This window comes from Pisolithus orientalis (genome assembly GCF_024613125.1).
Source record: "Pisolithus orientalis strain OTSU chromosome Unknown F5J12scaffold_7, whole genome shotgun sequence".
In the NCBI taxonomy this organism is placed as follows: Eukaryota; Fungi; Basidiomycota; class Agaricomycetes; order Boletales; family Pisolithaceae; genus Pisolithus; species Pisolithus orientalis.
In genome coordinates this window covers 841,681-866,521 of record NW_026260788.1, presented here as the reverse complement: position 1 = coordinate 866,521, position 24,841 = coordinate 841,681, and the positions used below count along the sequence as shown (strand labels likewise).

The 24,841-nt window shown below is 49.6% G+C and overlaps 11 protein-coding genes across 11 annotated transcripts; 7 read left to right on the top strand and 4 right to left on the bottom strand.

Moving 5' to 3' along the window:
* Positions 1-75: 75 nt before the first annotated feature.
* Positions 76-1,001, top strand: F5J12DRAFT_523266 (ferredoxin). The gene is made up of 4 exons (XM_051739859.1): positions 76-233; positions 312-354; positions 412-521; positions 618-1,001. Exons 1-4 carry the CDS (start codon positions 83-85, stop codon positions 860-862), a joined length of 549 nt encoding a protein of 182 aa, XP_051602297.1. The 5' UTR covers positions 76-82; the 3' UTR covers positions 863-1,001.
* Positions 1,002-2,451: 1,450 nt separating this feature from the next.
* F5J12DRAFT_523176 (uncharacterized protein) lies at positions 2,452-3,182 on the bottom strand. Its single transcript, XM_051739856.1, has one exon. The coding sequence runs from the start codon at positions 3,128-3,130 to the stop codon at positions 2,756-2,758; it is 375 nt and encodes a 124-aa protein (XP_051602296.1). The 5' UTR covers positions 3,131-3,182; the 3' UTR covers positions 2,452-2,755.
* Positions 3,183-3,858: 676 nt separating this feature from the next.
* On the top strand, positions 3,859-6,503 carry F5J12DRAFT_523190 (amidase signature domain-containing protein). The gene is made up of 10 exons (XM_051739857.1): positions 3,859-4,158; positions 4,331-4,520; positions 4,572-4,673; positions 4,729-4,897; positions 4,954-5,045; positions 5,096-5,472; positions 5,532-5,662; positions 5,732-5,895; positions 5,973-5,999; positions 6,054-6,503. Exons 1-10 carry the CDS (start codon positions 3,964-3,966, stop codon positions 6,284-6,286), a joined length of 1,680 nt encoding a protein of 559 aa, XP_051602295.1. The 5' UTR covers positions 3,859-3,963; the 3' UTR covers positions 6,287-6,503.
* F5J12DRAFT_523213 (thioesterase) lies at positions 6,375-7,117 on the bottom strand. Its single transcript, XM_051739858.1, has 3 exons — positions 7,037-7,117; positions 6,796-6,943; positions 6,375-6,739 (listed from the first exon to the last, which is right to left on the bottom strand). The coding sequence occupies exons 1-3, from the start codon at positions 7,099-7,101 to the stop codon at positions 6,461-6,463; spliced, it is 492 nt and encodes a 163-aa protein (XP_051602294.1). The 5' UTR covers positions 7,102-7,117; the 3' UTR covers positions 6,375-6,460.
* Positions 7,118-7,201: 84 nt separating this feature from the next.
* On the top strand, positions 7,202-8,990 carry F5J12DRAFT_816864 (uncharacterized protein). Its single transcript, XM_051745107.1, has 8 exons — positions 7,202-7,298; positions 7,368-7,439; positions 7,525-7,619; positions 7,675-7,717; positions 7,779-7,852; positions 7,904-8,062; positions 8,115-8,389; positions 8,466-8,990. Exons 1-8 carry the CDS (start codon positions 7,260-7,262, stop codon positions 8,780-8,782), a joined length of 1,074 nt encoding a protein of 357 aa, XP_051602293.1. The 5' UTR covers positions 7,202-7,259; the 3' UTR covers positions 8,783-8,990.
* Positions 8,991-9,048: 58 nt separating this feature from the next.
* On the bottom strand, positions 9,049-15,920 carry F5J12DRAFT_816858 (uncharacterized protein). The gene is made up of 28 exons (XM_051745106.1): positions 15,865-15,920; positions 15,674-15,798; positions 15,528-15,615; positions 15,327-15,466; positions 15,193-15,265; positions 15,094-15,138; positions 14,987-15,037; positions 14,893-14,933; positions 14,547-14,841; positions 14,166-14,497; positions 14,015-14,112; positions 13,938-13,962; positions 13,800-13,888; positions 13,734-13,750; positions 12,563-13,685; positions 12,250-12,512; positions 11,970-12,190; positions 11,724-11,919; positions 11,390-11,675; positions 11,066-11,340; positions 10,660-11,017; positions 10,492-10,607; positions 10,057-10,441; positions 9,977-10,011; positions 9,744-9,926; positions 9,494-9,691; positions 9,386-9,434; positions 9,049-9,334 (listed from the first exon to the last, which is right to left on the bottom strand). The coding sequence occupies exons 2-28, from the start codon at positions 15,695-15,697 to the stop codon at positions 9,196-9,198; spliced, it is 5,145 nt and encodes a 1,714-aa protein (XP_051602292.1). The 5' UTR covers positions 15,698-15,798; positions 15,865-15,920; the 3' UTR covers positions 9,049-9,195.
* Positions 15,903-17,762, bottom strand: F5J12DRAFT_816854 (uncharacterized protein). Its single transcript, XM_051745105.1, has 2 exons — positions 17,622-17,762; positions 15,903-17,564 (listed from the first exon to the last, which is right to left on the bottom strand). Exon 2 carries the CDS (start codon positions 17,388-17,390, stop codon positions 16,368-16,370), a length of 1,023 nt encoding a protein of 340 aa, XP_051602291.1. The 5' UTR covers positions 17,391-17,564; positions 17,622-17,762; the 3' UTR covers positions 15,903-16,367.
* A 105-nt stretch (positions 17,763-17,867) lies between these two features.
* On the top strand, positions 17,868-19,261 carry F5J12DRAFT_816849 (uncharacterized protein). The gene is made up of 5 exons (XM_051745104.1): positions 17,868-18,055; positions 18,105-18,348; positions 18,406-18,922; positions 18,994-18,999; positions 19,049-19,261. Exons 1-5 carry the CDS (start codon positions 17,911-17,913, stop codon positions 19,082-19,084), a joined length of 948 nt encoding a protein of 315 aa, XP_051602290.1. The 5' UTR covers positions 17,868-17,910; the 3' UTR covers positions 19,085-19,261.
* A 90-nt stretch (positions 19,262-19,351) lies between these two features.
* Positions 19,352-20,863, top strand: F5J12DRAFT_765868 (Polymerase/histidinol phosphatase-like protein). The gene is made up of 3 exons (XM_051742184.1): positions 19,352-19,569; positions 19,629-20,195; positions 20,245-20,863. The coding sequence occupies exons 1-3, from the start codon at positions 19,411-19,413 to the stop codon at positions 20,494-20,496; spliced, it is 978 nt and encodes a 325-aa protein (XP_051602289.1). The 5' UTR covers positions 19,352-19,410; the 3' UTR covers positions 20,497-20,863.
* A 189-nt stretch (positions 20,864-21,052) lies between these two features.
* F5J12DRAFT_522873 (uncharacterized protein) lies at positions 21,053-22,040 on the top strand. The gene is made up of 5 exons (XM_051739854.1): positions 21,053-21,254; positions 21,322-21,451; positions 21,508-21,603; positions 21,666-21,748; positions 21,802-22,040. Exons 2-5 carry the CDS (start codon positions 21,326-21,328, stop codon positions 21,875-21,877), a joined length of 381 nt encoding a protein of 126 aa, XP_051602288.1. The 5' UTR covers positions 21,053-21,254; positions 21,322-21,325; the 3' UTR covers positions 21,878-22,040.
* A 523-nt stretch (positions 22,041-22,563) lies between these two features.
* Positions 22,564-24,497, top strand: F5J12DRAFT_522895 (uncharacterized protein). The gene is made up of 7 exons (XM_051739855.1): positions 22,564-22,905; positions 22,973-22,999; positions 23,070-23,370; positions 23,437-23,610; positions 23,667-23,978; positions 24,034-24,178; positions 24,241-24,497. The coding sequence occupies exons 1-7, from the start codon at positions 22,726-22,728 to the stop codon at positions 24,413-24,415; spliced, it is 1,314 nt and encodes a 437-aa protein (XP_051602287.1). The 5' UTR covers positions 22,564-22,725; the 3' UTR covers positions 24,416-24,497.
* The last annotated feature ends 344 nt before the right edge of the window (positions 24,498-24,841 follow it).

The following is a 24,841-nucleotide window of genomic DNA, read 5'->3' as shown; positions in this document are numbered from 1 at the left end:
CAAGCGCTCCCTAGTATTGGTGGAAGCGTTACGACTTTACAAGTAATAGAAGTCGACAAGGTGACGTAAGCAAGTAATTTTTATGTCCTTCAAGTTCCTCCGCCAACTCGCGCGCATACCTGGGTGCATACGCGTGCACGCCCCTCCATTAGCTCAGTCGACGTGGGGGACGACGTACCGCCGTAGAGACAGTTCAAGGTACATTCTCCGGAGATATCTGCACGGGACTCCTAGTGCGTATTCCACCCTCGGGCGTTTCCGTACCATGTAGGCTCACGGCGTATATCTTACACTTCTGTCTGATGGAACAGTACGACAGCACGGACAGATCACACGCCCGGAGCCAGGAACAGGGTATCTCTCCTCCGTTTCTCCATTAACCACGATATTTCGCTCACCGTTGGAGGATAGTATAAAACTCCATTTCAAAGATCACAAGGGAAATCCCATAAAGACGATCGAAGCTCGCGAAGGCGACGACATTTTATCACTCGCCCACGAATGGGACATAGACTTAGAAGGTGTGTGTTTCTAGTTTCCGCCGCTACTTCTGCCATTCCCTCACGCTCCGTCCTTTCTGAACTTATTGCATGATGCTGTTTCTCCCCACCTCATAGGTGCCTGTGAAGGCTCGATAGCATGCTCCACTTGCCATGTTATCCTCCAGCCGGAGACGTATGACACCCTTCCAGAACCCTCCGACGACGAGAATGATATGCTCGACCTCGCATTCGGACTCACCGACACCAGTCGTCTTGGGTGTCAGGTGCAGGTCACGAAAGAGATGGACGGCACGGAGATTCGGCTTCCGAGCGCTACGAGGAACATGTTCGTGGACGGGAAAAAACCAACACATCATTAATCCACACATTGGTTCATTGTCGTCTATCTCGACCCGCCGAGATCGCGAACGAGGAGTGTGGGAGTTCATTACTCGACCAAGATGCTTTTCCTGAGAAAGCCATACGTATGAATTGGCAAGGCGTATGTTCTGGCTAATTTACACTGTCGAATGTGCTGTACTTGCTACGCAGCTGTAATAAACACCCGTCGTCGTCATTGTGCTTGTTCGCTCTCATAGCAAGGTACTCCGCATGCACTATCGCCACTTCTTGGTTTTCCGATTCAAATACAAAGAACTAGATTGCCTCGCGCACCTTCCCTAGTAAAAGAAATCTAATGTCGTGTAGCTCACAATCATGAAAGCCAAGGTCGAATGTACATAGCGCGTCCTCTCGATCACCTTGGCTAAGTGGAGCAACCGCCGTTGCGTTATGGCCGAACCCAGAGAGGCTTGACGTGTATGTGAGCAAACATACGCATGGAGTAGTGAGAATGCAAAGTCACCTCCTTGACGTCCTCTATCGCAGATGTAGGGCTTGAAGTGCACCTGATTTCCTCTGACAGCAGAATTTCGGTTTTCGTCGTATCGTCCGGTGTCCACGACTCGAAGGACTCGACACACCTCTACGAGCGGAAGTCGGCGGCGGATTAGAGCGTCACAGGGCACAAGAATGGCGTAATGCTTAGCTAAGCAATCTGATTCATACTCAGGAGTACTTAAGGAGAAGACTATCTGAGATCGTGGATTTGTGATCTTCCTGTATGATTCCCCCCCTCGCAACCCCATAGCGAAACTGACGAGCCCGCGGTACATGCAATAAATCTGTCGTCGAATGCTATAGATACCCGAGATTGGTACTTATGGATCGACAATTCTGAAGACAAAGACTTGGAAAGGTTTGTCTTCGGAATAGTCGATACATATGTTTTTTTCCCTTGCTCACGACGAACAGTTGCTGGCCATCAGATGACCAGGCCAGTGGAGTGATGGGCCCTGAACTGGTTGAATCCTCATGGCCCGAACCAAACAGGATATCGCCACCATGGGTGGTAACACCAGAGTGTGGAAGGGAGGGAGAAGTCAAATACCGGAAGTGCCAATACCAAAGGGCCGGGCGTTGTAGTAGTACTAGTCTGCAGATACAATGTCAGTGCAGTCGCTCGCCTCAATACAGAATTGCCGTGTTCTGTGAACTCGTGCACTTTTTCATGAGTGGCTGCATTCCAGACGAAAGCCTGGTCACCAGTCGCTAGTCACTACTGCTACTCGCATGCATGGTTGGTCCCTGATGCTGTTCGTCTTCAATCTTCTATCGACGAATATCACCGTTGGCATGTCCTCCTACGACCCGACTTCGATTCAGGTCCGCAAAGGTGACTGGTCATACATCACCATCACTCTGAGATACAATTTCAGTCCGCTTCGCATCTTAACCACCGCAGCGAACTGTCAATAGAACAGACTTGGCCTCTCTGACTGCTGGTAAGTGCCGATCGTCATCGCTGGTAACCCCGCCAACACAGCTTGTTCTGGAGTTTAACAAGGGAAAAGAACGACGCATCGACAGACCTACTCGCGGCAGCCAATATATGATCTTCGCGTTCCTCAAGCTACATATCGGTATGGGTCAGGGCTCACGACCAAATCACATCGTGTTCTTCAAGATCAGGATATCGACGAAGATTTAGTAGTGAACCGTTACCATTCTAGTAATGATCCCTGAGCCTGGTTACATGCCTCATAAGTGCCAGTGTTTTCCTCTGCACGAAGTCACGCATGGGGAGAGGGTTGGTCGTAGTGTGTCGAAGGGTTAGCAGAAACTTGTCAAAGGGTTGGCGAAGGAAGGCGCAGTCTATCAATGCCCCCTGCCCCGTGATCGCTTCCGACAATTCCTAGGGCCTCTCCGTATCCTCACACTTCTCGATACCCCCCAAACCTCCACATCCTCTCTCCAGGATCTGAATACTGTCTACAAAACCAAGGCCTCACGCGTTGATAAGACATATCTGGGTCGCACCCCTTAAGTCTATCATCACCGACGGATATCTCATCCATCGATGCGCGCGTTAGTTCGATACAGGCGGATGCGAAGTAGAATTCGTTCCCTGTAGCTGTGAAGAGGCCGTGGCTTTTCAGGTTATCCAAATTCAGGGTGTCTGACTCGGTTCCTACTTCACCGGTGAAAGGTGCCTTCTTCAATTCCCAGTTACACAGCACTGTATCCGAATGCTTCAATGTTGATGGGATCGCGATGGAAGGTATGGATACTTTAGATACCAGACTCATCTATTGACCCTACATGTCGCGCGCTTTACGTTTTTAGAATTGCGTTCCTTACATTCTGCACTTGCATTGATGAAGGAAGCCATCTGGGGCCTTGAGCCACACGTGTGAGTATGCCATTTGCAGGATGTTGCCCATCTTTTGACCGTTGACTTGTTTTATTTCGCAGTGCTCGTAGGTATAAGACATCATCTTGCGAGATCGGACATACGCTTGTCGTCGTTAGTGATGTCGTTAACGAAAGTGATGTTCTAAGCGGGCATAAAGTCGTAGAGTCAGAAGACTACGTATGCACCCGACGAGGGACGCCGACGGCACAGACATCCCAAGTCACCTCTGGGCCGAATGTGTGCCATGTGTGTGAGATCGGGACTCCACTAACCCGAATCAACAAGGTTGGATCTCCGGAATAATGGCATTTGGACATAACAATGTTTTTGACTGTTCTCTGTCCGTCTGGAGTAATCACGAGCAATCACCGGCCCCGCATAGTACGTGTGGGCACACATTTCATACAACAAATACCTCAGATTCCAATAAACGTAGCAGCTAACTGTCATATACTGGCAACCAAAGACCTTCTCCCCTTCTTGTCGCCTTCGTTTGACGTTCACCGCCAAGGGTAATAGGTGTTCTGGGTGCTCATGGTATTTGCGTCCCTGGCTCGAGGCAGTGAATCCCACGTGAGCATTGCCATGGGTCTATCTGATAAGTTGGGAAAACAGTGCATACTTCCGGGACCGTGTTTCAGGTAACATCACTCACCCATAACTACTTGTCCTGCTCACTAGTAGCTCCCCGCCGTTTCAACACCCGTTCGTGCTCTTGACCATCCGATGTATTCGGGCATGCGCTCTCTATCACAATCGATGGCTTGGATTTTGGTGGGGCTTTCGCTCAGTTCCGCTGGGTGGACGTCTTCTGTCTTCTTCACCACATCGGCGCCCCCGCCAGATCTTTATGAGGCGTCCGTGCCAGAACTTCAGGCAGGGCTAACGTCTGGCCAATTCACGAGTGTGGATCTAGTCAAGGTTCGCAACTACCATGCTCATTCGGGAAACAATCCCCGCCAATACCTTGGCAATTTCCTTGACTCCACCCGCGGAATAGCACATTTTCCAGAGGGGGACGTTGTCACCCAAATTCAAACATAGCATGGTGGCATCGTTTGAGTTCATTTCGTTGCTGATCTTTCCTCTACAGGCTTATTTTGCTCGAATCGAAGAAGTAAATCTGCAAAGCCCAAAGCTACGCGCTGTTATAGAGACCAACCCGTCTGCACTAGAGCGAGCCCAGGCTCTTGACTTTGAGAGGCTAATTTACGGCCCTTGGAGCCCGCTGCACGGCATTCCTGTGCTCCTCAAAGATAACATTGCAACGGTCGCTTTCGAAGGTGCGTGATGTTTGTGAAAGAAAGAACAACCCAAACATTGTAAATTTCAAGGAATGAATACAACTGCGGGGAGTTACAGTCTCCTGGGCTCCATCTTCCCCGACGACGCTGGTGTAGTGAAAAGGTTACGCGCAGCTGGAGCAATCATCCTCGGTAATTCGAACTGAATCTGTGACATGTAGTAAGTGTTTGACTGCGTGATCTGCAGGAAAAGCCAACCTCTCAGAATGGGCACACATGCGAGGGATCCTAGCAGCAGGGTGGTCAGGACGTGGCGGACAGACGACCAATGCACATTACCCAAATGCAGATCCCTGTGGCTCTTCATCTGGGTCTGGTGTAGCGTCGTCGATCGGTTTGACTGCTGTCTCTTTGGGGTGTGTGTTACCTTCGTTGGATACATACCCATCCCCCCTATATAACCCAAGTACAGCACAGAGACGGATAGCAGTATAACATGCCCCGCCTCAAATAACAATGTAGTCGGCATCAAACCTACATTGGGTCTGACTTCGCGTGCAGGAGGTACAGTTTACCAATGACCATAGCTTCCAAGTGCACTCATCTTCACTCAGTCATCCCTATCTCGGAGCACCAAGATACGGTCGGGCCTCTCACCCGTTCCGTCGTTGATGCAGCTATCGTTCTTAGCATCATCGCAGGTCCCGACCCAAACGACAACTACACTCTTGCCCAACCATCCCCAGTTCCTGACTATACACTGGCATTGAATACGAGTTCCCTCATCGGTAAACGTCTCGGTGTACCGCGCACTGTGTTCTTGAACGACACTATAACGGGAAATGATCCATATGTCAACGTGATCTTCTCACAGGCACTCCTGACATTGCAACAGTTAGGTGCAACGATTGTCGATCCCGCTGACCTACCGTCCGCATATGAGATTGTTGCTTCCAAGAATGAAACCATTGTCGCTGACATTGACTTCAAAGTATGTACGAGCAGTTTTACATGTTTTTGCAGAACCGCATCTGGCGTCCGCCACTACAGGTACAAATCAATGATTGGTTTGAAAGCTTGGTCGAGAACCCATTCAATGTGACTTCACTGGCTGATCTCATTGCGTTCAACGATAAATACCCCGCCCTCGAAAAGCCTACTGGATACATAGATCAATCGGTGTAAGGGTTTCTTCTTCTAATATTTAGCCGTCCGAATCGGCTAATTTCTTCCACCACTTATTTGTACAGATTGATTGAGTCGGAGGCGACCACTGGCCGCAACGCGACCTTCTTCGAGGCTCTCGCATTCGACCGGGAGATGGGGGGAAGTCAGGGCATCGACGCCGCTCTAAAGCAATATAACCTGGATGCTCTGGTATTGCCCGCTCCTGGTTACACGAGTACACCAGCTGGTAAGGGGTTACTGTCCATCCAAAATAGGGGGAAAAGAAGAAGAAAAAGAGCTAACCACGTCTTCATGTACTTGCAGCCATTATCGGGTACCCAATCGTCACAGGTACATTCCAGACGGCACTTGTCAAGCCAAACACTAATAAAACGAAACCAACAGTCCCACTTGGGTTCTATCCCGACAACGTCACCATCGGTAGCGCAGGACCGAACACCATTTACCCAGCCCCAGGCGTCCCGATTGGTCTGTCGTTCCTTGGGACGGCGTGGAGTGAATACAGCCTCATAGGGTTTGCCTATGCGTACGAGCAGAAAACGATGACTAGATTGCAGAGGAAAGCATACGCTGCCGCTATTCCTCAGACGCAGCTGGCAGATGTGATTGGCCAATAAAGGATGAGGTCAGCTTAATGCAAGGATTTTTAGGAAGGCGATGTGACAATGAACGTCAAAAAGAGAACAAAAGGATACATACGGTGGGGTGGTACATAAACTGTCAGTGTCATGGGGTCGCCTGGTAATCTAGTGAAGCCATACTTAGCGGTCAACTCCGTCTGACCAGAAGTTTCATAACTTAGAGATAGCAGGAGCGGGGGTCTGTTTTGCTAACTTCATTAAGTTAGATCTCAACACCCCACTCATCGGAGTGCTCCCGCGAGAAGCACTCTCCACAAAAACGTGGGTATATCCGCCAACAGCACAAACCATGTCAGACACCTCGTTCCTCTCTTGGAAGGAGGCTTTCGATTTGAACACCCCCACTTCGTAGGTAACTGAACTGGTTCCAAGACGAGTGACCCTCAGGCCAAGGTCCAGTACGTCTGGAAATGCCACAGGTGAAAAAAACTAGGACCGTCATCGAAAGCTATTTTCACGCTGGAAAAACTGAAAGCAGACAGTACCTCGCAGAACGAGGAGACAACAAGTCCGATGTGTTCGGATTTCATGGGATCCATTCCGCATTGTTCGATGAGGTAGGTATTTACGACTGCATCGAATAAGTGGTAGTAAATTGCATTATTGACGTGTCCGTATTGATCATTGTCGCTCCTGTAATTGCCGAGTGCAAAAGCCAAGAGTATGTGATACAATTGTATCTCTTTCAGTAAGGATTGTGGTGGAAGACAAGCAAGGAGTACGAACCAGCGTGTGCGATATGTGAGGAAGAATCCATAGTCTGTCCTCAGGCGTTGCTTTTTATCATCCATCGTGGCGTGTTCTCGGAGATCGAAAGTGTGGCTATATTAATGAATGTTCCGATTTCCGATCCGATCCAAGAGCACCGCCACCAACTTGCCGAGTCGTTCACACGTTTGAACGTCTCTTTCAAGTTGAGGTGCAACTTCAAGCCTCTGGGGTCAACGTCATGGTCCTGAGCCTGTCCGAACCAACGACATGCCACTTCGTAGGTCTCTTTCCAAAACATGAAGCATATGCTATTGGGAGATCTCTCATCCGTTCATTTCGTTTTTAGGCATCGGATTGGGCTGCTAATGCCCTCACTGTCGTTCTCATGTTTGGCCTCTTCGCATCCTATATTCCACAGGTGAGTTTGATTTCCATGCACATGTGTCAAGGCGACCATTTATCTGGCAACCTTCCATCAACTCGTGTCCGATTCTAAACTTCAGCACTTTCGCATCATTCGAGCAGGCACGTCCATCGGTTTTAGTCCGTGGTTTCTCCTTCTAGGCAGCACGTCCTCTGCGGCAGCCATGCTGAACATGTTAGTACACCGTACGAATTAACTAATTGTGCCTGAACTCATCTAAATGATACAGTATTACGATGCAAGGACCAGTGCTGCGTTGCTGCCTAGAAGTGGTTCGTTGCATTTTATAAGGGCTGTGTGCGCGCTGACCCTACCGAACGCATTTTTTAATAGAGTTTCGGAAAGTGCGTTGAGATTTCCTCAGGAGTCCTCCAAGTTGGTTCCCAGTGGTTTCTGTTTTCTATGATGTACGTCACAGCCAATGCGCAATACGACTTTCTTTATTGATGAGTCTGCAGTCTGGTGCTTTACATGGTGTACTACCCTCTCAACCACAAGTACGTTGAACTCGAGATCGACACGCATGACTCACGTCCGGTCCAACGTGTGCGATCAGACATAAAGAGCGAGGAGTGGCGGCTCTCCGTCATCATCTCTTGGGCTGTGACCATTCATCTGTAAGTGTTTTTCCATCTATGCTCTCGTGAGATAGTAACGTTTCTCTTTTAGTGCCTTCATCACCTTTACTACCTTCTTCCTCTTATTTACCACCGGTCCTTTATCCGATCCCTCTGGTCGACGTCCTCACCAGATCGAGCTCTGGGCAACATTCCTTGGCGTCAGTTCAGGTATTCTTGCTGCAATTCAATATGCCCCGCAACTGCAGCGCACCTACCGTCTCAAACTTGTCGGCGCTCTCAGCATACCCATGATGGTTATTCAAAGCCCTGGTGGTGTCGTGATGGCCATATCCATTGCTACGAAGCCCGGCACCGACTGGACAAGTGGGTTTTAATCTCGTGACCATCATGTCACCTCTTGCCATGGAGAATAGTTGGACTGACAAGAAAACCCCTGTAGGTTGGGTCATGTATGCGGTCTCTGCTGTTATGCAAGCCTGTTTGCTTTTGATGTGCCTTATGTGGAAAATACGCCAGAGAAGGCTTCACATAGATGATTTTGGTCGTCCTCTGGGTCTACCACCATCTCCTGGTTCTCCTGGTGCCCAAAGCATACTCCCAGCCGCAAGCGACGACGGGGAGTTTGAAGATCACGTCGATGTAAGGGTGGTTGAAGAATCGGGCGGAGCTGGCGAGGATACGCCACTTCTGAAACCCCTTGATAGGGTCACACATAAGGGTGGGATACTCGGGTGGCTGGAACGCCTCCGATCATAATATACTTCCTCTCCTATATTGGTTGCATCGTTTACTTTTGATTATTACTAGTGTAGATTCCCTGGATTTAAAGGACCATTCACTCCAGACTTAGACTTTGTTCGCCCTCGCCATAATTTGGGCTTTGAGCCTCACGAAAACTTAAAGAAGCAACTGTGTTCTGTTTTTTAATGCCTGGGAACAATATCGCAAACTATTGAAAATTGACCTACAGTTTTCTCGCGTGCGGGCGACGTACCACCTTCCATATTCCAAGGACATGATCGGTCCTAATATCTAAATTTTCAAACAGTCATCGAGTAACATATTCACGGTGTGTAATTTACAGGTAAGGGTACGCGTCAAAGTGCAGCCTGGCAACGAGAATAGAGCTGAATGTTTTCATCTTAGGCTAACAGTCGCTCGCAAATCAATTATTGCAAGGTAGGTGAGGCCAACAACCTCGAAAATGCAACGATGTGGGTTTCGCAAATCGCGGAAAAGTAAAACTCGTGCTCGGAATTGTGAGGTTCAACCAGGTTGTGAGCTATCTCGTGGGCCAGAGTGAAGAACCTATCACGCAAAATCAAGCCGTAGCCACAGTCAAAAATACGCAGCGCTTACCACGATATCTGGGCCTGTGAAAGGTCGCCTTTCTTGACGTCTTCGTCATCTTCAGCGAAGGGTCAGTCGTATTGGGGGAGAACCGAAGATGTTAGACAAACTACTTACGCCACGCTTCAAAATAACGAAGGTTTAAGAAGATACTGCCATTGCGGTTGAAGGCAATTAAGCCTCCAGTCGAGTCACAGAAGATGTGCAGCGCGGTTGTCGGGAGACCATAGACCTTGCCCAACGGGGTTATGACATGGATGAATCGCGCGAGTACTTCAAGTTTCCGTGTCATGAAAGTTGCTGTTTCCGGTACATCTGCGATTTTGTTAGTAATTCCTCGACGTGACGACAAACAAAAAGAGATGACCTTTCGTAACGAAAACCTTGATGTCGCCAACAGTACTCAAGTGGTCCAATTCCCCAACCTGACCAGAGACGTCACAGTATCCTTCGTCCAAAGATTCCTTGATAATTTCCATGTTCTGTCTGTTGCGAAGGAGCTTTCCTTGCTCCGGCCGGCATGCCCTTATTGCCATGTTCACATTGGCGCCTGAAGAGCCACGATTAGCAACGAACAAAAAGAAGCAGACATTGACTCACGAATGTCGGTTTGAGGAGTGACCTCCCGCGAACGTCTACAACGGTTTGTGAGAGGATCAAATGGCCCACTACAGACTTACTGTGATTGTACGACGCTTATGACCTCTTGTGAAAGGTTCTGCGGAGCCATTCCAACCAATTTGCGTGTTAGGTTCTGCAGCGTGCTGCTGAGGGGTTTTGTTCCCTGTGTGGCCTGGTCGGAGGTCGGTTCGGGCTCCTTCAAGATATGCTGGGATGATTGTGGTTCCCGTGGAAGGGGAAGAGCCGGAGGAGAACTCAAGCCAGTTTCCCATCCTCCCGGAATCTCCGGACGTCGTGCAGGGGGTCGTGCACGAACGGGGGCAGTGCCGGGATGAATCGAAACGGGTGGGGTAAGTGTTTCGACTGAGTCGGAACCAAGATAGCGATTCTTAGCTTCCTCTGCCATTTGTTTCTCGTGTTGCTGCTGCTTGAGAATCTTATCGACTGCATGATCAGTCAGAGAGAGAATAACCTGGCTAACGATGTAGACGTGCCGTTGTAGCCTCGTCGTCTTAGTGCCTTCAAGTCGGTTGACAAAATAGTCATAAAGAGCAGTGTATCGTTGACCTTTACCGTCTCGAACAGCAACCGGCACAATGATGTTGCTACCCTGCGTGAAATGTTAGGGACGTGCCACGAGAGTAACAGGACAGGCGACTCACTCATACATGTCCACCTGTCCGCTGTAGGAAAGCCATAGCTCTATGACCCCCTGCCCAATCCGCTTCGCAGCAGCTGACGCATCCTGCGTGCGCGTCGACCGAATGTTATCTGAGTCGAGGGTTTTGACGATTGTCAGTTTCCCGAATACCCTAACCTTGAAATTGTCCGGTTTTGAGAGCCATGAAAGAGAGACTTTCGTACGAGCATGCGTATGCTCGTGGAGAAACAACGGGAGCCTTTCCAACACAAGTGCACGTGTTTCTGTGGCGATCTTTGCATTGGGTATTTCGCGGCTAACTTTGCACTCCTCCCGAACGACTGCACTCAAAGGCTTGCATCCAAGCCAAGCATAAAAATCTGGCATCGTCAGTTAACGACGACCGGACATTGCACGCACCGACTTACTCTCTAACAGGTCTTCTTGAGGTGCGGCAAAGATTGAATCTCCGAACAGTTGATAGGCATTGGTATCGTCAGCAATCACGATGTCATGCGCTTTGAGCAAGTTGTGCTGAAATTCCCATCTATCTTCATCTAGTTCTTTTGTACTGTCTGTAACAGTCTTAGTGGGTTTCTGACGACGAATACCGAGCAAAATCGGGGAGGTCTTCATTTTGTTGACAATGACCGCAGGCAACAGACGCCGATTCACAGCGAGATTACGCAGCTCCGTCAGGAAGCTATGTGTAGATTAGGTTGACTTCATTTATAGTTCGACAACACTCGCACTTTTCGAATCCTCCCGCCATATCATAGAACCTTCGGGGGTCAGCCAGCAGGATCCCAGCAACCTCTTCCACGGATGGCTCATTCTTTGAGCCACATGCACTAAGGAATCGGTTCGCGTTGACCCCAAAGTCGACGAAGATAAACAACTTTGAATGGAATTCGCCTCCGGTCGGTTTGCCCAAATAACATTGAGAGGGAGCTAACCATCGTACGGGTTGCGAGCCTGATCCTTTGCTCGGCACGATTGGTATCTTCGACAGCGTGGTAAGTTGAGCAGGGTGGAAACCTACGTAATTGTCAACTGATGTAAATGTCCAACAGTCTGGGGAAGTACTTGTGACGCGTTCAGACAGTATTTCAAACCATTGTCGAGCCATGGCTTCGTTTTGAGGAGGTGTCTTTTCCAACAAGGAAAGGAGCATAGATGCTGGTGGATGTTCTTGCACCCCAAGCTTACCCGCAACATCTTTCCGGTTGTCAGCTTGAACAACAGAGAACCCCAAAAGCTTCCACTGAGGGTCCCCAAAAACCTTGTACATGGGTTAGTACTGAGATACAACGTTCGTGAGCAATGATGTACCTCTCGAATGGTGCCCAAATGAAAGCCATCTTCATTTTCCGCGGGTATAAATGCAACATTCGCGAAGTCATCGGGCGTATAATCAGGGTACCTCGCCGGAATATTGTCACACAAATACTTGAACGCTACCGTCCTGACAGCTGCATCTGGGGAGCTGCAAAGCTGGACGATGGTACCTAAAGGCGGAATGCGCAGTAGACCAAGACGAAACAAAAGCTTAGCTAAAGAACAAGGGAAGTTAGACGTGCATACACATCGAAGCCAACAAAAATCAGCTTGCCTTCCTCAGAAGTACTCTTCCACTTGGGTTTTTCGCCCCAGTCTAGAACTGGCAGCTTCAGCTGACGGAAAATGTCGATTGGTTCATATAGATCGCAAGCCCGATGCCTGATCCTCTTCGTGCCCGTATCGCCATTCCCTCCTTCTCCAGTGAAGGCACTTGTCGCTGATAATCTAGATATCTCCTCAGCGGATAAATCGTCCTTTACGGAGACAAGGTATCCTATGAGATCCGGTATCGTCCAATCTCCAGTCTTGATCATCCTAACAAGGACGTCAGGTTACATCCGGTCCCCGATTATGCCTCGATTTACCGGTCAAATACTACCTGGAGGTCAACATGTTTTCGCACGCCAATAAAGATTAACATCTTCTCCATCGACCCCTTAATCGGAATGCCAGAGATGTTGACTACCGGGAGGTCACTGAAGATCTTCACGGTCGGAAAGTATGACCCTCCTGGAGTCTGCAGACCACTCGTCGTCGGTACACAATTCTTGCCAGAGAGCAACACCTTCACAGAATTCTGCGCTTCGTGCGATAAGGAGAACCAGGTACGAGAGAGGATGGTCAAAACACGCTCCGACCACTCAACTGACTTGGTAAAGTCATAAGTAGGGTTATTTGCCAATGTCTCTGGTCTGGAAATGTATTGTAACCAATCCATCACCGTCAATTCCTTCCAACCGAAGGAGAGGAGCTGCGTCGGTACGAAGTGCCGAGTAACGCTGAGCGGGGCGAGTGACGCTGGGAGTGGACCATCCAAGGGAATATGCGTGCCAACACCTCGAACGTTGATGAAGTATTGCACCGCAGATAAAGGAAGCACTTTGCCATCGCCAGCGCTGGGGCATAGGACGGTTGCGTTAAGCAGTTCCACGCGCATTCTGTCCATGTCGATGGTAGAATTAGTCGAGGGAAAATTAATCCACCATTTGAGACATGCGACTAGTTCTTCTTCGTTTAGAGGGTGCTTGCGCAGTTCCGATAAAACGTCATGGAAAGTAATGGGCGAAATCATCCCCTGACTTTGCAGGGCTCTAACTGTGAGAGCTCCTTCTCGCACCACAACCTCAGGGAGAACTGGAAGGTACTTTAGGAATTCGGAGAAAGTGGGATCGGGTTCCTTGATGTCAGAAGCGCCGCGAACGCCAGCAGATGAAAGTAACTTCAAAGGATTAGTAGAACAACCATAAAACGCTCTCTCAAGTAGATGGGAAACCTCGGAAGATGGTGTCGACGCACGAAAGGTGAAGAACTTGAGAATGTGTACGAAGCGTTGGCGAAGCCAGTCTTCTAGTTCAGGTTCCGGGCGAAAATCGGCATTGCCTCTTGACTTTGCTGCTTCCTCCCAAAGATCGTTAATATTAGCGAGCTCAAGATCGTATGCCACACGAGATAAGAAACCCCCAACGTAGAGAAGCTCCCTGTTCCAAACTGGTTCCAACAGTAAGTTCAAGTAGCATCTGATGCATACCTACTTACCAGCAACGTTTTTGTCACTCAAGACAGATGTCAGTGCGAATAAATAACGCCCATTACGAAACTCACACCAAATCTATGGACTCGCGTTCAACCGTGGGTATGAACCGCGACGCCATATGTCCTCCTATACCTGTCGTCTGTCCAGTAGCATGACCCTGTAAAAGACACTCAGCGAACGCACAAAGTTGATGAGGATGCTCCCACTATAAACAACCGAGCTTGGCCTGCTCTGAAGATAGCAGTAAGTGACTTCGTCTTAGAGTGAACTTGGGAGGACAAACCCATCCAAATCCGCTCTGAGACCTTGGAAAACGCCACCTGCACACTCTGGATGATCCCTCTCATCCGCAATGCTCAGATCATACTCATTTTTCCCCGTCTTATGGTTTTCTACGTCAGACTTGAACCCAGAAAGGTCCAGCAACCACATACATAAATGAGGTTGTATCTGAGCTGCTGTGGTGGATTCTTCTTCATTGAACGCAGTAACTCAGCAAACAGCTTTTTATCAACTTTTACGTTGACCTCAGCGGTGAACACTGTGAGTGTTACACTCGTCCGGTGAAGCTCCGTCAAGGCTTTCGGGGGCAGCTGTACCGGCGGCGATGCCGGTCGACGAGAGATAGTCGTAGTCGTGAAAGATGCAAGGAGCGATGAGAAAAACCCGCTCTGTGGCTTACGTGGTTCGGATGCTTGTAGTGCAGGTGGTCTCTCAGCGGCCACAGTGTACACGGCTCGCATGACCTCAGCTTCTATTCTAATCTCTGTAGCACTGTCAGCTTCGCAAAACGATCGGGATCCAAACGAACGCACGGTGGGACTGAATGTTCTGAATATGCATGATATTGAGACCACTGGACTTCTTTAATCCTTTGGGAATGTCGAGCGTTCGTGACACGCCAGTGGACTTTTTCAAATGTCCTATACGAAAACGGTCGAAGTAAACACTGACGTCGTTCAAATGAACCATAAAGGTAATCGAGGACGCCAGGAATCGCATCAAGTCGAAAGCTGGTGGGATCGGACCGGGTTCTCGCAATGTCATTTCGAACGTCGTCCACGGGTCTGAGTCTCCTTTCGACGGCAGGTCGCCGCGACGGACATGTAGCTAGTCCTTCGAATAAGCCAATTTATTCGTTTCACGGAACGCCCGACCCACCTGGTCTTTGTTGTCTTTCCAGTAAAACTGCATCCCATGGCCTACAAATAGTCCCTTGAAATTAGAATTCAAGAAGAACATGAGGAAAAATTACCTCCAGATGATACAAATGGATTCTCTGTTACTGAGAACAAGCTGTAAAAACCTAGTCCATTTAACTTGAGAACCCAAGGCACGAGAGAAAAGCCTAATGCAACAAACCAACACCGAATGCTCCGATCTTCTCTTCGTCAGGATTCCCCTCAGCTTCAAAACATAAATGTAAGAACAAAGCATGGCAAATCATTGGGGCTTACGCACCAATCTTCCGCAATCTAGACCAATCTTCGTCTCTAAAAGCTATGCCATTATTTCTAAACGTCCATTGCACAACCTGAGTGAAAATGTAACTCTGTCAAACTAGGGAGCTAGCGCATTCAACATAACGCTCGTACAGGTGCGGTCTTCAGATCTGGAAGGACCTGCGGTTCATCACTGTCTTTTTTATCCTTGTGAATGTACTGCTCCGTCTCAAAACGAATCTCAACAGTGGATGATCGAGCATCGTCAGAGTTCTGAAGAAGTTCCCGGAATACTGTTGCGCAGTATGATCACCACGTGAAGTTACGAGCATGCTAAAATTCCAGGAATCTCACCTGTGAACTCTCCGGAGTATCGCGCAAGCACCTTGTCTATCAACGCACGCTGATTCACTTCGACTGATTCGTCATGACCAGTATTCCACTGCAAATGTCCCGAATAAGCCATACGTGTACAAGCTACAGGCCCCAGGGGGACATACCAGTGCTTCGCGGTCGTGTGACATTGTGTGCTCTGACAGAAGCTGGTTGGATCTGTCGTAAGAGGCGCCCTCCCGGCTGTTATGATGAGCAGCCCGGACTTCGCTGCAGGCAGGACCCAAGTGCCCTAAGCCTCGGAGGCATTGCCCATTAATACGCACTTCATTTACATAAGCACAATCCAGGCACTGACAGCAGTACTGGCTGTAATATGTACTCAAGTAAGGAGATCAAGGCTAGCAATCCCAGTTAAACAATCATAAGCCAACTTGGTTTCATCCCAAACGTATAAGCCAAACCACTGTAATTCTAACGACGGACAACTCAAAAAAGTCAACCATTATAAGAAACGACATGCTCTCGGAGGAGGTATAAAGGCTTGGACAATAGTGAAAATCGCAGGAACCAGTGTGATGAAAATATGCAGTGATGTGTGTGTTCCGTGAGTTGGAAAGATAGTATCTAATGTTGGTTTCAATATCATGCGAAAAGTGCTGCGACGGAAAGCCGAGGGGTTGGCCATAAAGGAGCAGGCGCGGATGAATACGGGCTTAGGGCGAGCGGAAGAAGGAAGTGTAATCGATAAACAGAATGCATAGGGTGATTCGTTTCGGGAGGCAGATGATTGAGCATGTAAGACGTTCACAGTCGCTACGGTGGGGTATGTAGGCACTCTGTCATCACAAGTATCGGGTATCACCGATTTGCAGACAGTGCGACTGCAAACCATCCGAAGATGGTCATCAAAAAACGAACCACCCATGCGGAATCAGCACTGATCCCAAGCCCAGGATGCAGTCGGAGTGCAAGTGCAATATCAAATTCGGGCACGGCTGACCGGTAAGCGCGTCGGCGACCGTGCACAAGGGGCAGAATTGCCTCGTCATGAGCCGTCCGGGACGGAACCAAGCCAAGTGGAGGGGATGCACCAGCACGAACTGACCACAGCGGCCGGGAAGGCGTGGTGGAGGGCACCTCCCTTGCCACAGGATTGTCTGGGTCACGAGATGAAGTTTGAATACATGAAAAGGCAGGTAAAGGCAGGAGCTTTTCGGTGGAATTATCCGTGGAAGTTCCGGTGACGTCTGGGGGAAGATCGCAAGCAAAATGAATCGGAGTCATATCCGTGGCGTCTTGATACTTTTCGACATCATCCCCATCCGAATCGATGTCTGACGTATCAACATCTTTGGGGGTTTCTTCATCATACAAACCGCGCTTTTCCACCAGGCGGCAGGGATTGAACTGAGCATGATCTTGTGTGATGGTAGTCTCTGGTTGTGGAAAAGGTGCTCCTGACTTTTGGAAGTGGGGTAACAGTTCCCATGCATTCCTCGAGGCAAGCACGTGGGAAACGAGAAACTTGGTGATATACAAAACCAGCATAATACAGGCCAAAGCCAAGAATGCAGCTACGCAAGAGAGCACCAGCACCAACAACGAGAAGGTCGGTTGACGTTGGTCGCTGTTGGATATCGGGGAACGACCGACACTGGCGGAAGTATTGGTCGGCGCGTGTATCGAGTCGCTCAACCCCTCACTACTATGCCCAACATTGAGTTCACTGATTTGCTCGTCTGAAACCATAAACGGGCCGCTGCGTGATTCACCCTCCGTGTGCTCGAGGGTGGACGGCTCCCTGAGGGACACCACTGGTTCCCCAGTCGAGGGGACTACCTGGAAAAGGTAATCGTTCTGCTCCCCATCGTCCGAAGCCATGAACGACACACGTGCTGTATCATCCCTGTATGCATCTTTGCTAATTATGTCGAAGCGGAATGAAAACCAGTCATCAAGATGAAAGACATGAGGAATGCAAGTGGAAGAAAAAGCACCAACCCTGCACCGATCTGGAAGGCGGTCTGGCCAACTTCAGGGAACGACTGAACGTCTCTGGAGGATGGTGTCATTAAAAATGACATGCTCAAACTGTACATATTTGTTACTTACAATTCTGTGCCAGGCAATATGGGACGGCCAAGGACGAGCGCAAATAAAGAGACGGAGGCAAGCAGACTCATCGATATTATCGCTAATAGCCTGGACCCGTCAGTCTATCAAACTCGACAAGTGAAATGGAGAGAGACAGTGCCTCGCGCGGAACACGCTACCGCACACGGCGGGGAACTTTTCCAAGTCACGTGATTCATACCGATCAGCGGTGCCTCCCAGCCATTCAATTCCATTCCACTTGACCCTGTCCAAGTAAAGGCCAGCTCAGTCACAACAACCTCCGTGCATGCGTCGCCGCCACGCGTCACACCAGCCACACACATCCTACCACCCACCCAATGACCCAGCAACCTACCGCGATTTGCTCCTTTTCGAGGAGAGACTGAAGACCAATGCTGCCTCTCTGCAACGTAGAAAGTCCCGCTATCAGCGTGAGCCATCTGCCGTACACTTCTGCATCCATCGCTAACGGGACCGTAGTATTCCTTGTTAACCTTATTTTTGCCATTGTCTTCCTCCTGTCTGAAGTCTTGCTGCAGACAGCGTTTCTAGACATACCGTATACTTATGCCCTTCGGAGTGCCTTCCCGGACGTGCATAGGAAAGATCAGTCTGTCAAGCTCCATCCCTACATCCCTTCTGGCCTTTTGTTTGTCGCTGTCACTGCCCTGTTCCTCTTCTTTGCAAGTGGGATGTACGCTGAGAAGATTGCTTATGCTAACCGGTAAACAGCGCTACCTTTATCAGTCCTCGACGCTGCTGATTACAGACATTTTCGAAGCTATGTCCCCCATGCGAACAAGGCACTCCGCTCGTTTAATATGTATCTCAATGTCCGCAAGCCGCCATTGCGGTCCAAGTTTCCTCTTAACCCTATGTCCTTTTTCTACCCGCGTCCCCACACCCCCCCTGAATCTAGCAATATGTCCCCTTCCAAAACGACAATATACGACCGGAGTACATCAGTTCCCATTTCTCCGATTCCTCCTGCGAGCAATCCCCGTGGTGAACTAATTTTTTCATCTCGCGTGGATCGGTCGTTTCGCGAATCATACGAGCGATATCGCGCGGCGTTTGAGAGGAAGCGACAAGACAGGGAGAAATCTGCTGCTCTGGAAACATGGTGGGGTTGGCTGTACTTCCAGATGCCTTGGAACAGGCAGACCCCGGCGGAAGTAGTAACACAAGTTCGGAAAACTTCTTCGAACAGAGGGAGGGGAAACGCGATTTCAACGCCTTCGTCGTCTAGGCGGTCGAGCCGCAGTCGAACCGCCCCTTCTGTACAACTTTCTGCTCATGTCAGTTGTAATTAATGAAAAGGCTTTGACGGCCACTTGACGACCATATGTTTCATACGTCAACGTCTTAGGACTTTGTATGTACCTCACCGATATGGGTAGAACCTCGGTTAAGCTCTGCCGCAGATATCGTGCGTTCCGCAATCACAGTACTTGCGGTAACGTAATGGTATGAATTGAATAGAAGTCGAACTTAGGTTTTCGAATTTGATATGCCCATCGCCGCCATTCTCATGGATTCACTATGGCCTGAAGTCCTGTAGATGACATTTACAGTAGGCCATAGCTATCACGTCGGCGACGTCCTGCACGCACCGACTCGATGCAGCAAGAACTTGGAAGGTCTTCAGATTACCTTTTGAGCGATTTATTGTTAGGTAATACATGGAAGATTTTATCGGGTAAAAATGATAAGCTGAACAACTTGAGCTGATCTGGCAAGCAGTAAATAACTCTCAGAGCTGCAGCTGCAGCGATCTATGTAGATTATGCCTTTCAGTCACCATTCGCACTCTGGTCAATTTTGCAAGCATGCAAAAGGAACCCTGGAAGAGGTTGTTCTAGCAGCGATCAAACAAGGTTTTCGAGTCTACGGACTCACCGAACATGCTCCCCGGTACAGCCTAGACCATTTGTATCCAGAAGAGGTTCCTTCTTTTCTTTGAATGAGGGTACTGGCACACGCTCATATAGGCCCTGGATATAGTTAGAAGCAGGGCTGTCGCCTGTCAGCCTCATGAAACAATTTACGGACTTCCTGGACGAAGCTCATAGGCTCAAGTCAGCCTACGCCTCCCAAATCACCCTTCTGGTCGGCCTCGAAACCGAGTACATCACCGAAGATGATCTGGATATGCTCTCCTCCATTCTTTTAGAACAGTCTAACCGCATCGAGTACATCGTCGGTTCAGTGCACCACGTTCATGAAATCCCCATCGACTTTGACCGCGCCACGTTCGATGACGCCTTACGCAGATTCGCACCCACAGCCGAAGCTGATACCCCCCGTGCTAGTCACATGGACCAGTTCCTTTCGGCTTATTTTGATGCGCAATACACGTTACTGAAACGTTTTCGACCGGAAATTATCGGCCACTTGGACCTCTGTAGGCTTTACAACCCGGGGTTGCGTTTCGCGGAATACCCGAACGCTTACAACAGGCTAGAGAGAAATATTTCATTCGCTGCCAGCTATGGTGCTCTGTTCGAGTTTAACGCGGCTGCATTGCGGAAAGGGTGGGACACTTGCTATCCTGGGAGGGACGTTGCTGAGGTGCGTGCTGAAAATTACCTCAAATGTGTATCCTCATGTCTTCCATTAGTTGATTCATGCCCTAGGTGGGCGCTTTACCTTGTCGGATGACAGCCATGGACCTCAGGGTGTGGGCGAAAAATACCCGGAGATGCGAGATTATTTGCGTGGATTAAGGGTGTCAGAGATCTGGTTTTTGAGTCGCCCCGCTGATGGCTACGTTGACCACGTCTTTGAACGGGGTCTTGCTGCTACATGCGTCGGCGGCGAGTGGTGGGATGACCGCTTCTGGGAATGCCAGTCGCAAACTGTTCAGCACTGATCATGATGCATAACTCACGCCCTATTTTACTTATTCGTTTTGGACTTTTTGGCGCTTTTCATACCCTTCATGAAGGAAATGCACTTCGCCGTTTCCCTTGGAAGCCCCAGCACTTACCGATCTCCATACTGACCCACGCAACGTCCACCCGCCGCAAACTGGCGGCCAACTCAGGCGATGTAATTGCTATATGATTGCGCCGTAAATTTTCGGTGACGACGCCCGAATGTACAAGGGCATGATAGCCTGTTGCCTCGTGAGTCGCGGAAGCTGTGTGAGCAAGGCTTGCCCTTAATTTTATAGACCTTCTGACGCTGTTATCCCTTGCTATCCTCAATACTTGTTGACTCAAAGTAATTACTGTCGAACAGAATTTCCAAACGTAAATCGATGTATCGCATCATTTTTGATCTTGCCGGCACTGAGAGCCTCAGCTGTGGTCCTTTTTCCCCACGAACTCATGTAACCAGCCAACCTGTCGGTCAACTCACTTGGGAAAATTAGAGAATTTATGGACACACGACCAATCTTGGTATGTTTCTGGTGTAACTGATCATGTGTCGCTCAACCAGACTCCGCGAACGCAGCCAGTGACTTGTGAAGAAAAAGCTTGCGAGCCGGACATAAATCGATAAATCGATGTTGCCTGTCTTCCGCAATGTGACTGGACGTGCTCAATAATATTTGCATCGGGCCAGCTGATGATGATCGATATGGATTGTTGGAAAAGTCACCCCACAAGCATTGTCCGATCGTTGATGGGAGCGTTCACTTACAGTCCACGTTACGTCGTTGACCAACCACTCCCCCCTCTGCCACTACCACAGAGATGCGCGGAACTTCAAGGGTTTCGATGGTAGGGTATAAATATTCTACTGGACCTGCTCTCCAATCCTCAACACACAGCAGCCAATTCTACATCCATCGGCTACTCTACTTCGCATTCCTTTATTCTGTAGGGTTTACTTCATTTCTCCACGAGTATCCACATTTCCTCACTTGCGCCGACAGTCCTACTTTGCCGCCAGTAATATCAGAATGTGCTACCGCGAGGTGTTTCAGACAAGATACGCCTGTGGTCACGAACAGCCGACAGCTGAGAGAAAGGTTCGTTCCGAGTGTTTCGTGCCCTATATACTCGTCAACGTTACTCATTACCACTTACCTAGGTTGACTGTAACAACCGTCGGTGTCGGTCCAGTTCTTTCCACCCGTCCAATTGCGCAGTTTGTCATGCAACATGTGCACAAAGGTGGGTTTGTTGAATTGATATGGCTATCTGGTCTAACGTATTCGATCTGATAGTTTCGAGAGAGCGCGACCAATTGTCACAGCCGTCGGGAACGGGCTCTGCTACCACTGCGCCCACGGGGTTGCATGAAAAAAGATCGACGAGATAGTTAGTATTATTACCTACCTGATGAAGCTCCCGTGTACTATGTATTTAGTTTGGCTTGATATGTATTTGATCATGAGTGATGCAGTTTTGGTGTTGGTACCTCACGCCAGCAGCGAGGGCCGGATTTACCATATGGCCAAAGGACGTGCGGATGACGAAGAGACGGACCAGGGATTGGTCGTTGAGAAACCACGTGGACCAGCGCTCCGCATTCCACTAAGTTAAGTGGTCCAGGTCGAGGGTGTTTTGGCACTACGGAATGACCACCGAAGCATCTGTGCGTTGTCAGTCACCTGCTGCCTCCTTCCATCAAGGCTCAATAGTGCCGTCGCACAGCATCGTACACGATGAAAATAGTGTTACGCCGATGTCCCGAATGTCGGATTTCGCGGGAGGACCTGAGGGTTCTGGGGTAGTTGCCTTCGGGGTAAATGCAAATTGCAGCGGGACATGTTGGACAACGTGGAGAGCACGTAGCGCGGCTTTGACACCTAATGAAACAAGTCGGTGCTTCGCTGGACGTGAGAGCCACGGGGATGGGCAGATGTGGGTCAAGCTGCTGGCCTCGAGGCACGGTCCCAGCTGACAGACAGCCGTGCGCCGGTGATGATGAGGCTTGGTAGAGGGTTAGAGACGACTTGAGTAGATCAAAACAAGTATAAGGTTTGTCGCCACCCGTTATCAAATATCATGACGAGTACTTCCGACGTTAGTTCCGCTGGACTTGGCACGGGTTGTCCAGGGAAATCCACGGTCGAGTCGTTCCCCCAACCCGCAGTACAACTTCTAACTACCAACGAGACACCTTCGCGTTGATCATCCAAGTCACGATGTTGGCCCTAAGTCCAGAGAATCCCGTTACCCAGGCGGTGTATCTGCGAACCCTACCCTCTATCAGAGAGCGCTGCTCCCGAGTTCACGATCTTGCAAAACAGGGTAAGCTGAAGTACTTCGACTATCACCCGGAAAAGGAGGATGCTGCGATCGAATTCTGTGCGGGTGTCATCGAGGTACCGTGTGACGCCTTTGCCCCGCCGTTCAGCATCAATTGAAATCCTCCTTTCTTATTTTACATAGAGAGACTTCGGGAACAACTTTTCAGCCGTGAGCGCATCACGATCGCATCGTTAACCCACACGCTGGCTCAGCTGTTCCTGTGACTCCCGCTTCTCAGATCCCCTCGCATGGACGCTGGCGCCACCTAGATGCAGGCCAGCCTCGCATCGAACCCATGCTTCACAGCTGGGATACGTCAGGCGCGCTACCTGTAGACGACAAAGAGAAGTGCAAACGCCTGATCGATTTGTTCCTCGTGTCTGTTCTGCTTGATGCAGGGGCAGGAAACCAGTGGTCTTACACTGAAACGGCGACTGGTCAGACGTTCAGCCGGTCGGAAGGGCTGGGCGTCGCGAGCGTGCACATGTTTGTGGATGGCCTTTTCTCGGGCTCTACGTCGCAGCCTTTCAGGGTAGATGGTTCTTGTCGTCCCCGATTTTCAACGGTGCATACTAGCTAATAGGTACATGTGTCACTCATTATAGCTCAGGGGCTCTCCCGGATTACTCTTGATAGGGTTTCAAAGGCGATGCAGGTCAGCAGTTCGAACGTGATGGTTGGCCTCGAGGGAAGAACTTCCCTCCTGTCCAACCTCAGCGCAGCCCTTAAGGCGAATCCTCAATTCTTCGGCGAAGACGAAAGACCAGGGAACATTATCGGTACACATTCGAGTACATAGCCTGTTTTCCATGATTATTCATGGCGCGGATCCTAGATTTTCTTGAAAGGGAATCAAGACTTGAGAATGCGACTCGACACGTTCACATATCCTCGTTGTGGGCTGCTTTGATCGAAGGTTTGACCCCAATTTGGCCTGTAAGGTTAACCCTCGGTGGTATTCCACTCGGAGACGTCTGGCCGTGTACGGCATTGAAGCAACCCGGTCAAGCTGAGGGGGATGATTTAGTCCCATTCCACAAGCTGACCGGGTGGCTCACGTACAGCCTCATGGAGCCCATAGAAAAGATCCTTGGGTGGAAGTTCGATGGAGTAGAAGATCTGACAGGATTGCCAGAATATCGCAACGGTACGAGTTGGGAGTCTCCTTTGGATCCACTCCCTGTTTTGACAAGTTAGAACAGGAGGCTTGTTAGTTGACTTTGGCGTCTTGACCCTTCGCCCAACCGTTTTACCTTCAGAGTGTTATGCGCATGGGAGCGACATCCCTCGGTTGAAACCCTCTCACCCTGTTGTTGTCGAATGGAGAGCCATGACCGTCATAGAGCTGTTAGTGTCATCATCACATCATTGCCTCCAAACCGATCATTGACTTAAAATATCACTGCAAGAGATCGCATTGCCGATAGCATTAGGCGTAAATACAAGCTGGGCAAGGACCAGTTAACACTTGCGCAGGTACTGGAGAGCGCGACATGGAAGGGTGGGCGGGAAATAGCTAAGAAGCTCCGACCTGCCACAGGGGGACCCCCAATCGAAATCGAGAGCGACGGGACAGTGTTCTAACCTCAACTCGATCGATGACGGAGCACTAAATGTGACAGAGTGAAGTAACTTTGGGTGCTCGTGAGACGGCGTGTACAGTGGAGGAAACAGGACGTTAGTTTGATGGAACGCAGTGAAGTGTATGACAATAATAAATTTGTGGATGGCAACTTCAGTTTGAAAAGATGGGGTTCCTTCCGGAGGGCGCTGATGGCGGAGTCAACGTGGACGACATATGCTGCAATCTGCAGTTGGCTACCTGTTTACTCATTTCGGCTGGGGGGCGACCGGCGAAGGCCGGACAAACTCAGGAGTCGACACGCGAGTTCCCCATCTCGGTAGTGTTTCACCACTTCACAATATTAATATTGTTTCCCTGAAACAGGCGTATTGGGTGTGCAAGGTGCGCGCTTAATCTGACGTCAAACTATTTTGTTCCGAGGCGAA

What these genes read in the sequence shown, in the direction of transcription:
- F5J12DRAFT_523176 (XM_051739856.1), bottom strand. Translation starts at nt 3,130, where the DNA reads ATGAGTCTGGTATCTAAAGTATCCATACCTTCCATCGCGATCCCATCA.
- F5J12DRAFT_816854 (XM_051745105.1), bottom strand. Translation starts at nt 17,390, where the DNA reads ATGGCTTCGGACGATGGGGAGCAGAACGATTACCTTTTCCAGGTAGTC.
- F5J12DRAFT_816864 (XM_051745107.1), top strand. Translation starts at nt 7,260, where the DNA reads ATGGTCCTGAGCCTGTCCGAACCAACGACATGCCACTTC. An exon ending in TCGCATCCTATATTCCACAG is followed by an intron (nt 7,440 to 7,524) that starts GTGAGTTTGATT and finishes TCTAAACTTCAG; the next exon opens with CACTTTCGCATCATTCGAGC. An exon ending in GCCCGGCACCGACTGGACAA is followed by an intron (nt 8,390 to 8,465) that starts GTGGGTTTTAAT and finishes AAACCCCTGTAG; the next exon opens with GTTGGGTCATGTATGCGGTC.
- F5J12DRAFT_523266 (XM_051739859.1), top strand. Translation starts at nt 83, where the DNA reads ATGTCCTTCAAGTTCCTCCGCCAACTCGCGCGCATACCTGGGTGCATA. An exon ending in ATATCTGCACGGGACTCCTA is followed by an intron (nt 234 to 311) that starts GTGCGTATTCCA and finishes CTGATGGAACAG; the next exon opens with TACGACAGCACGGACAGATC. An exon ending in CGCCCGGAGCCAGGAACAGG is followed by an intron (nt 355 to 411) that starts GTATCTCTCCTC and finishes GTTGGAGGATAG; the next exon opens with TATAAAACTCCATTTCAAAG.
- F5J12DRAFT_523213 (XM_051739858.1), bottom strand. Translation starts at nt 7,101, where the DNA reads ATGGATGATAAAAAGCAACGCCTGAGGACAGACTATGGATTCTTCCTC. An exon ending in CTCACATATCGCACACGCTG is followed by an intron (nt 6,944 to 7,036) that starts GTTCGTACTCCT and finishes CGGCAATTACAG; the next exon opens with GAGCGACAATGATCAATACG. An exon ending in TTGTCTCCTCGTTCTGCGAG is followed by an intron (nt 6,740 to 6,795) that starts GTACTGTCTGCT and finishes TGACGGTCCTAG; the next exon opens with TTTTTTTCACCTGTGGCATT.
- F5J12DRAFT_816849 (XM_051745104.1), top strand. Translation starts at nt 17,911, where the DNA reads ATGCGTCGCCGCCACGCGTCACACCAGCCACACACATCCTACCACCCA. An exon ending in TAGAAAGTCCCGCTATCAGC is followed by an intron (nt 18,056 to 18,104) that starts GTGAGCCATCTG and finishes ACGGGACCGTAG; the next exon opens with TATTCCTTGTTAACCTTATT. An exon ending in AAGATTGCTTATGCTAACCG is followed by an intron (nt 18,349 to 18,405) that starts GTAAACAGCGCT and finishes ACATTTTCGAAG; the next exon opens with CTATGTCCCCCATGCGAACA.
- F5J12DRAFT_522895 (XM_051739855.1), top strand. Translation starts at nt 22,726, where the DNA reads ATGTTGGCCCTAAGTCCAGAGAATCCCGTTACCCAGGCGGTGTATCTG. An exon ending in TCGGGAACAACTTTTCAGCC is followed by an intron (nt 23,000 to 23,069) that starts GTGAGCGCATCA and finishes CCCGCTTCTCAG; the next exon opens with ATCCCCTCGCATGGACGCTG. An exon ending in ATTGCCAGAATATCGCAACG is followed by an intron (nt 23,979 to 24,033) that starts GTACGAGTTGGG and finishes AAGTTAGAACAG; the next exon opens with GAGGCTTGTTAGTTGACTTT.
- F5J12DRAFT_765868 (XM_051742184.1), top strand. Translation starts at nt 19,411, where the DNA reads ATGCCTTTCAGTCACCATTCGCACTCTGGTCAATTTTGCAAGCATGCA. An exon ending in ACCATTTGTATCCAGAAGAG is followed by an intron (nt 19,570 to 19,628) that starts GTTCCTTCTTTT and finishes CCCTGGATATAG; the next exon opens with TTAGAAGCAGGGCTGTCGCC. An exon ending in CTGGGAGGGACGTTGCTGAG is followed by an intron (nt 20,196 to 20,244) that starts GTGCGTGCTGAA and finishes GTCTTCCATTAG; the next exon opens with TTGATTCATGCCCTAGGTGG.
- F5J12DRAFT_522873 (XM_051739854.1), top strand. Translation starts at nt 21,326, where the DNA reads ATGCGCGGAACTTCAAGGGTTTCGATGGTAGGGTATAAATATTCTACT. An exon ending in ACTTCGCATTCCTTTATTCT is followed by an intron (nt 21,452 to 21,507) that starts GTAGGGTTTACT and finishes TTGCGCCGACAG; the next exon opens with TCCTACTTTGCCGCCAGTAA. An exon ending in AGCCGACAGCTGAGAGAAAG is followed by an intron (nt 21,604 to 21,665) that starts GTTCGTTCCGAG and finishes CCACTTACCTAG; the next exon opens with GTTGACTGTAACAACCGTCG.
- F5J12DRAFT_816858 (XM_051745106.1), bottom strand. Translation starts at nt 15,697, where the DNA reads ATGTCACACGACCGCGAAGCACTG. An exon ending in GGACAGGTGGACATGTATGA is followed by an intron (nt 10,608 to 10,659) that starts GTGAGTCGCCTG and finishes CATTTCACGCAG; the next exon opens with GGTAGCAACATCATTGTGCC. An exon ending in TCACAGGCCCAGATATCGTG is followed by an intron (nt 9,335 to 9,385) that starts GTAAGCGCTGCG and finishes TTTGCGTGATAG; the next exon opens with GTTCTTCACTCTGGCCCACG.
- F5J12DRAFT_523190 (XM_051739857.1), top strand. Translation starts at nt 3,964, where the DNA reads ATGTATTCGGGCATGCGCTCTCTATCACAATCGATGGCTTGGATTTTG. An exon ending in AGCTGGAGCAATCATCCTCG is followed by an intron (nt 4,674 to 4,728) that starts GTAATTCGAACT and finishes CGTGATCTGCAG; the next exon opens with GAAAAGCCAACCTCTCAGAA. An exon ending in TCTGACTTCGCGTGCAGGAG is followed by an intron (nt 5,046 to 5,095) that starts GTACAGTTTACC and finishes ATCTTCACTCAG; the next exon opens with TCATCCCTATCTCGGAGCAC.